Raw genomic sequence first — 9,504 nt, forward strand, 5'->3', positions numbered from 1 at the left:
CGGAGTGCTACAAAGAAAACAAAATGCTAACTGTTAGAAACATGATTGTCAGTACAAAGAATATCTCAAAAAATCAAATAAGAAAAACAAAAGAGAAACTTACAAAGTCCTCCAAATATGTCCTGTGGCCACCACTCCCAAGATGATGCACCGATCCGGCCTCGATTCGTACCCTCGCCGCCTCCCGCTGCTGACTCCAACGTCCTGGCGAATTTGTAGCCTCCTCCCTCAGTCGGCGCCAGTCGTCTGTATCTAACCACTCGGGCTTTGGAGCCCCACTCTTGATTGCCTTGCGTGCGTCGGATCGTCTATGTGACATGTATGCACGCATGCAATCCATCATCCAGCCCGTAGAGAATCTATCCTCTGCGGCTAGCACCGGGAATTCCTCATGCAAGGATGCTACTATGTAGTCCTTTCTCCCCTCTGGTATGTTCCTCCAATGATCCAGGACGTTGTGCCGAAAAACTTGTTGGCACAACTCCCTCATGCGAGCCATCACCCTCCTTCCCTCATCATTCATGATGATGGCTCCTGACCTGCTATCCACTAGGTATCCATAACCCCTAGGAGTCTGCCTAAGATGGGCCCTCTCCCATCTCCGTCCACGCTCCTGGGCATATCCAGGAGACCCCTGTACATCCGGTGTACCGACGGGGGTACCCTCTCTCGGAGTGCCACTCAAAGGGGTGCCACCAAAAGGCGTGCCATCTGCTGACGGCTGCACAAAAGCCGGAGTAACTAGAGTGGACGTCCCCACAGGTGTGACAAATCCTGGAGGTGACGCAGCTCTAGCTGAACGTTGAGACGGAGACACCACGTCCGCTGAGGGGAGGAGGGTGATGGCTCGCATGAGAGAGTTGTGCCAACAAGTTTTTCGGCACAACGTCCAAGATCATTGGAAGAACATACCGGAGGGGAGCAAGGACTAGATAGTAGCATCCTTGCACGAGGAGTTTCCGGTGCCAGCCGCAGTAGATAGATTCTCTACAGGGTGGATGATGGATTGCATGCGTGCATACATGTCACATAGACGATCCGACGCACGCAAGGCAATCAAGAGTGGGGCTGCAAAGCCCGAGTGGTTAGATGCAAACGACTGGCGCCCACTGAGGGAGGAGGCTATACATTCGCCAGGATGTTGGAGTTAGCAGAGCGGGAGGCGGCGAGGGCACGACTTGAGGCTGGAGTGGTCCATCATCTTGGGAGTGGCGGCCACAGGACATATTTGGAGGACTTTGTAAGTTTCTCTTTTGTTTTGCTTATTTGTTTTTTTGAAATATTCTTTGTACTGACAATCATGTTTCTAACAGTTAGCATTTTGTTTTCTTTGCAGCACTCCATTACAAATCGGGATCTGCAAGGCCTTGAGACTCGATATGCAGAGAGGTACGGTCTCAATGCATTGATCGACCGATTGTATAGACGCGGCGGCCCTGTAAGTCACTCATCTTTCTTGTCCATAGTTACCATGAGATATTTGAATGCATTATTGTATGGTGGATTGATATGTTGTTTCTTTTTCTGCAGAATCCGTTCGATGCTCCTTTGCGGCGGGACGAGCTTTCGGGGGACGAGGATTTCTATCTCGCCCTTGGATCCTTGGAGCTCACACACCTTTAGTTTTTAGTCGCCTGATCTATGTAGACATTTTCTATGTATTAGTGATATCGTTTCATGATTGTACCAATTGTATTTTATGCGATCATGTATTTATTTCATGTATCAGTTTTATAATTTCAGTATACATTCTTTTTGTTTGCAAGCGCTTTGTATGCAGTAGTGCAGAAACTATTTTGTATGGCTCTCATACAGCACACAGTGCTATAGCTGCCCTGCCACAATTTCTTTTTTCCCTGTTAGCGTCGCTATTTGCGTTGCAAATTTACTGCTCGCGTTGCTATATGCGTCGCTATTTGCGTCGCGACGCCAATAGCGACGTTTCTATGGCGTCGCCAATAACGACACTTTTTGCGACGACGGGGGCAAATTTTGTTGTTTGTATTTTCGTCGCTTTAAACGTTGGTATAAGGTCTATATCTTGTAGTGGAATAGGTGCCTATAGAAGAAGTTGCTACACGAGATTGCACACATCAGAGTTTGTGAATCTTCAAATGCATAGCATGATTGAAATCCTCATGGAGAGTAGATTAAGATCCTCTAGGGGTTCTACCTCTCTTGTAGAGATTAAAAACTATCATTTTTTACCCAACATGGAAGGTTTAAATAGATGCATAGGAGAGAATAGCCCAACAAGCTTTCCTCCACTCCTTACTTTTTATAGTACTCTATTTTAATATTGGCCTTGTTGAGCATGCTCATAGCCCAAAAATCATGCCTTTATTTTAGCTCTCTTATTTTTAATCAAAAGATTTTTTTTTCCAATCTTAAATTGTTCTTCTTTTTCTCTTGTGTTTTCCTTTTACTAGGATGCACTTTCAATGTTCCATTGAGAATTTGCAAGAGTTTCTACATTTTTTGAATTCTTTATACCTTTGAGATTGGTGAGAATTTGATATGCTCACATTGATGCTTTTCTATAGAATTGCTCAATTTCAAACCCTAATAGAATGAGAATATCCCATAAAGTTTTCTTCATTTTGGAGCACTAGTTAATACTTCCATCCTTGTAGGGTTATTTTAGGTGTAGCCTTCTTGTTATTCACATCACCTCATAGTGAACCTTGAAGTAGCTTCCCATATGTCATATTGCAAGCTTCCATGTACAGCTAGCTACAATAGTTGGCAACCCCTACAATCCTTAGTACTTACATTTTTTTGTCAAGATATGAAGTTTATAAGTTTAATGCTATTTTGAGAGGCAGCATTATTTCATCATACAGTTACAAATGTAGTTTACTTTATTTGCTATAGCCACATGTTTCGAGTAATGCAATTTAGCTTTTTGTCAATATGGCTATGTGCTTTGCCTTGTTGGTTCTTTTTGTCCATGTGCTCTTCCATCACGAATATGGTCATGCACTTGGTGATACGCTTTCCTTTTTATTATGGCTATCTAGTTTTCACGATGGGGTAGATATGACTATGTGGTTTGCTTGCCATGCACTTTGAATGTTACTCTTGTTGCTCATTCGGATTATAGGGAATATGATGTTAGTGTGCGGAGTTTCTATTTAATCCATTGGGGAAATATGCTTTTCTCTCACTAATATGATCATGAGATTTGTAATAAGATGGATGTCATAGCCATTATATATACTTGGCCAATGTGGCCATGTGCTTTGGTCAACATTGTAAGTGTTGTTGCTAAATGCCATGACTTTGTTGTTAGGGTCTCAGAGATTGTGTTAGTCATGTACTTGACATCTTTCTTTTATTTTTATTTTTGTTATTATAATTACCTTTCAACAACTATAGTCATGCTTTTGTGTGAAACAAGTGTGAAAAACTTAGTTGTGCGTAAGTATTATACAAATGCAAATTTCTAAACAAAGAATATTTATTTTCCAGTTATACCTAACAAAATTATGAGTTCCAAGTTAACTTCATAGACTATCTATAATTCCCTAGTTAGAGGATAGTACTTGCTAGTTATGACTACTAAAAACAAAAATTTTCTAGTTAGGTTGATATTGTTACTAATCATACAATAACTTTCTAGATAATGTTGCTAGATAGGGCTTCAATTTTCTAGATACTATCTAGGAAAAGGACTTTACTAGTTAGAAGAGACTCGTGATGCCAAAATTTTCTAGTTATAGCTAGAAAATTCTACATTATTCCTAGTTATAGTGTGAACTTTCTATAGAGGGTGGTTTAGAGTTTCTTGTGTATAGAGACCAAGGGAACAACTAAGATAATTATTCCTGTGACATAGTGCACACGTATAAGCCTTTTATTCATTTTAGCGATAACGCCCTCTGAGCCACGGGGAAGCCACGATCAATTAACAAGATTCCCTAGCATACAAAATTTGTTAGCCTTATTCAAGGTTGGCAAACGCTTAAGAGTAAGAAAGTGGAAAAAGTAATGGGGGTATGGCCCAAAACTCTAAAAAGTGAAGGGGCAATAAGGACCAGGACTTCAAGAAGAGACAAACACGACCCCAAAGCTCAAAGTGAAAAAGCACATAAAGTTAGAAAAATCTAAAAATAGCTAGAATATGTCACCTAGGACTATGTAGAAACTAAAACTAATATTAGAAACCCCCTTCCCTCTCGAACATCTAATGTAAAACCATTTTCTAGTAAACCCATTTACAACCTAACATAAAACCCCAATTGACTCACATACGTACACAAACCACACACATTTATAGAGTCACACACTAAATCCCAAAACAACCCCATCTCCCACACACATAGTTACACATAAATTTTACACCTAATACTCACTCCACAATGTCTTAAGATAATTTGTCTTGAGCTTATTCATCCTAGGTTCACTCATCTTAAGATCCCTTGTCTTGAGTAAAATTATCTTGCAATCATTTGTCCTAGGTTCACTCACCTTGATATCACTTATCTTGGGATCACTCATTCTAGGTTCACTCGTCTTCAAATAACTTGACTTGAGTTCATTCATTCTAGGTTCACTCATTCTAAGATTATTGGTCTTAAGTTCACTCGCCTTGAGTTCACTCGTACTCACACACTAGCACTTGTACACTAAGACTAGCACCTTATCAATTGTGCACACTTTCACTTGCACACTAGAGATCATTTGCAGTTCAATCATTCACATTAGGTCATTAATCTTAGATTATTCACACTAGAGATCATTTGCACCTCAATCAAATTAGATAAATGTTGCCTTGTCATTTAGTTGAAGCCTTGTCATGTGCATACTCATTCACATTTCCTTGCTTTCCTTTACTAATCCAAAACACACACTCTGATGCACTAATACACCCCTCATACACACTCTAACCTAACGACTTTACAAAGAAAACTCCCTCACTCCCACATTCACACATGCACTCTTACACAAACATACACACACATAATCATGGTCACCCTATACACACTAAACATGCACTTATACACCTACACATCACACACAATCCATAACCACATGTGCACACAAACTTCAATTCATCCACATGTACTCTTATCTTAGTATTAATGCACACATGTTAGACTAATCACATAGCTAAGCTCAACTTACACTAGGATAGTTACTCGATTAGTAAATTATGTACTAGGATAGTTGCCCATCTCCCATAAGTTGTGTACATATACAAGTTAGTTGCACACATACTTAGGTAGCCACATATAGATTAGTTAATGCACACATGCGTTAGTGAAATTATCTACCTAGATTAGTTAGTCCTAGGATAGTTGGGTCATAGCTAGGTTAGTGGCATGTTTTATTGGAGTTTTTTACTAGTGGTAGTATACAAGATAAGTTACACACAAAAATGCATTCACACATATACAAAAATATATTCACAAGAGATAACATTTCGTTCAACTCACATGTTACACACCTACACCCCACATATTGGCACAAACACATGAAATCCATTCATACACACACACACAAACACATAAATGACCACATAAATACAACCCATAAACTATACATATTATACACACCATATACACACATAATCAACTCATTCACACACTCCACACATTCATCTCTTCACACATAGAACCCTAACTTATTCCAGACTCAAACCCATTCATAATCCTAACATAAAACCCCTTTGACTTACACACTCCACAAACCACACACATTAAGTCCCCAAAAACACCCCCATCTTCAACACACATAACCTAACATATACACAATTACACACAAATTTTACATGCAATACTCACTCCACACCATCTTAGGATCCATCATCTTGAGCTTATTTGTCCTTTGTTCACTCATCTTAAGATCACTTGCCTTCGATTCAGTCGTCCTGAGTTTATTATTCATCCTAGGTTCACTCATCTTGAGATCACTCGTTTTGAGTTCACTCATACTCACACACTAGCACTCCTACACTGAGACTAAAACCTTAGCAATCACACACTTTTTTACTTGCACACTAGAGATCATTTGCACCTCAATCATTCACATTAGGTCATTCGCACCTAGATCCAATGAGATGAATGTTTCCACTTACACACAAGAGATCATTTGCACCTCAATCATTCATATTAGGTTATTCACACCTAAATCGACTCATCATTTAGTTGAAGCCTTGCTATGCCACGGTATTTTAGAGAGAGAGAGATTGATTTTCTCACTTTTCGTTTCCCTAATACACTCATTATCTATTGATTCCACTATTCCTCGAAAAAGGAAAGAGATCAGCTGATAAGACTAAAGGGCAATTGAGGGAATCCTACTGCCATCATAAATATTATTGCTTCTTATTATCGTTAGACGAGTTCACGATGATGAGATGATGATGCCATCAACGTAGATGGATTACAGGAAGTGAATGATGACAAGCAGCGGCGAGGCGACGGTGAGCTAGCTAGCTAGCAGGAGATGGCGGGCGTGGTGGGGATCAGGGTGGTGATGGTCATATTAGATGTAGATGGAGTACACATAGATCAATGATGGCAAATGATCACAGCTAGAAGGCTAGCTAGCAAGAGGTGGTGAGGGCGGGGCAGCAAGCGCAGGGAGCGGTGTCCGAGCCAGGGGCGGTGCTGCAGCAAATGGGGAAGATGTTGAGGGGTGCGTTGTTCACGCACGCCTCGATGCAGTCAGTGGTTGCCACGTACTTGCCCGTCAGCGCATTCAGGTTGCACACCGTGCCAGTGGCCGTGCAAGCTCCTGCGTTCTCGGCCATAATATCATAGTAATTAGTATTGCTGCCCAACTGAAACTGCATGTGCAATCTCAACCAACAGCCTTGACACGATGCATATTAAGTAAAACCAAGATAGTTATTACGTTCCCTTATGATAAATCACCTTGCACGAGCGGCAGCATCTTGATTTCGGGCAGCGCTAGCACTAGCACCACGGCAATACACACAGTCATCCAGAAACGGTTTCTTGCCAGCACCGCCAAGGTAGCTGCCGCCATGGGTACGATCGACTGAGAAATACAGATTATGCCACAAGAGATAACGGCGACACTAAGCAGCCTACTGCAGACAGGCATGTATGGATCAAGTGATCGAAAAGCGGTAACGCCCTCTGAGCCACGGGGAAGCCACGATCAATTAACAAGGATGGAATATTGGAAAACAGCTGAGGGTCGTGCAAGCTTATCTCTGATCCTCGCGTTTCAGTGGTTTGTCCGAGATTGCAGCAGGAGAAACTACCAGCTTTTAGATCATATTCAAACCGAGAAAAATCCAAGGATCAACGACCGACGAAGTGGGACCAATATCAGAAATATTATGGGTTGCGACAAAGCAGGTTTTAGAGTATTGCAGAAATCTGGGAGTCCTACGACAGAGGCAAGACGTAGGTCCAGTCGGCCTAGTCTTAATACGCCAAGTCATGGAGGCTGAAATAATCGACAATATACATCGATCTTACTTTTGTAAATCCAAAGACAATTAAGTCGTTTTAAGCACGCCATCTAACAAAACAACTCGAAGTTTAATCTTGTTTACATTTGCATTTAGTTTTTGCAATACCAAATTTGTTGCATCACAATTTTTCCAAAGATGCCCCGAATTCTATCACTTGGCCGTAGTCATTTTCACAAGATTACATGCTACGCAAATTGATTGATCCAATAGTTCTTGTGGTGAATGGAGAGATTGAACCACCAACTACCGTGATAGATGAGGTTAGGATTGACATGCTCATAACTATACTACACATAGAACCTAGAGGCATGTTGCTCTGTCTTCATATCTTGCATATCATATAGGACCTGAATTAAAACACTAGCTAGACCTTTGTTGCATTACTATGCTGTCATAGAATGGATAACCTAGGTTTTTGAATATCTACCCATATCATATAGGGCATGAATTAAGACACTAGCTAGACCTTTCGAAAGATTTCTGACCAGGTGTTCTAGGGTTTCACCCCCCTTTTGGAGCCAACATATCCATCATATTTGCCATTAGAGTAGCAAAGAAGAAAGTATTCGGTGCACGTTTTTGGTCTAGCAAAAAGCTTCAAGAGATGTAATGCTTGGAGATTGCTTCTGAGTAGTCCCAGATAATGATTTTATTTATCATCTCAGGTTCTATCAATACATAGTGGTTTGAATCATTGAGCTTTGTCTTTATATTGTGTAAAGGCTTTGTGGTAGATTTGAATCCCTTGCCTATTCTTTTTCTTCTCTTCTATCTCTTATTCTCTACTTCCTTCTCTCTCTAATACCCAATGGATTGACCTTTCAACTAGAACCCCTCCGACAGTGCTTTATCCAACAATAGACGTTACACAATTTGTGTCATTGATTCAAGAATTGAGGTGTCAAGTGATGCCTTTTACTATTGCTAGGGACATCATTTGAGCTATGTATTTCTTTGACACTTGTAGCAATGCTAGAAAACTATAAATAGCTACTTAAGAGATGTTTGTTGCTTATGTATCACACATTTTAAAATTCCAATGAGATTCAATTCATTTCTTTCTACTTGATTTTGCATCATTGAAGTCCCACTCAACTCTTCCTCCACCTCTCTCTCTCTCTCTCTCTCTCTCTCTTTGTATAATAAGGAGCCTTCCCATCATGTGATATATTTTCAACAGGTATATCTACCATTGTCTTGCCATTCATGCATTAAATTCTTAGTAGGCATGCCTTCACTGCTAGTATCCTACATATCATCAATGGATGTGGTAGTTAATGATCACGCATCCCTTTTCTACCATGTTCCTACCCATCATACAATGCATTTTTAGTAGGTATACCTTCAATTTGAGTACCATTGTCTTGCCCATCATGCAATACATTTTCAACATGCATGCCTTCACTACCACTATCGTGCACATCATTAGTGGCTGTAATATTTTGATAATGCATCCCTTTTTTGACATGGTCCTACCCATCATGCACAATATATTTTTAGAATTCTTGCCTTCACTACAACCATCATGCATTGGTATAGTGATTTGGTTGTCATGAAACGATTTTGCAACATTTGTGTCCTCATTGCCATGATCATGTACATCATGGTTTGCATGGTCCTCATGGATTATGTTTAAATGTTTAAATTTTCCTCTACATGATTGCCACATCCATCACAATCAACCACATCATCTACTATTTCAATATCACATGTATATTATTTTGAACATAACTTTTTCAAGCATTACCACCCATTACATGCTCTATATGCATCCCATCCATTGCATGTGCCATAACCTCACTAGTGTACATTTCATCTCAATCATCATCATTCATCCTTATTTGTTTATTCTATGTTTTCACATTCAAGATATAATTGAGGATGTATCCAACATGAGAACAACACTAGTAATGCATCCTTTCAAAGGAATTCAATAGTGTCTCACCATGCCCAAGCTGTCTAGACATTGTACATGGCATACATATCCTCACTCTATTGGTTGCATGAAAATGTTTCTCAATAAACCTTCTTTGAAAATGTTAATATGTATT

General features: G+C 40.1%; 1 protein-coding gene across 1 annotated transcript; it reads right to left on the reverse strand.

Annotated features, from left to right (window-relative positions):
• Nucleotides 1-6,516: 6,516 nt before the first annotated feature.
• Nucleotides 6,517-7,058, reverse strand: LOC148011695 (uncharacterized). Its single transcript, XM_087670951.1, has 2 exons — nucleotides 6,882-7,058; nucleotides 6,517-6,741 (listed from the first exon to the last, which is right to left on the reverse strand). Exons 1-2 carry the CDS (start codon nucleotides 6,994-6,996, stop codon nucleotides 6,551-6,553), a joined length of 306 nt encoding a protein of 101 aa, XP_087527077.1. The 5' UTR covers nucleotides 6,997-7,058; the 3' UTR covers nucleotides 6,517-6,550.
• Between the last annotated feature and the right edge of the window lie 2,446 nt (nucleotides 7,059-9,504).

Source organism: Lygodium microphyllum, chromosome 28 (assembly GCF_053477565.2).
Source record: "Lygodium microphyllum isolate KBCC chromosome 28, Lygodium_microphyllum_v1.1.10, whole genome shotgun sequence".
Lineage (NCBI taxonomy): Eukaryota > Viridiplantae > Streptophyta > Polypodiopsida > Schizaeales > Lygodiaceae > Lygodium > Lygodium microphyllum.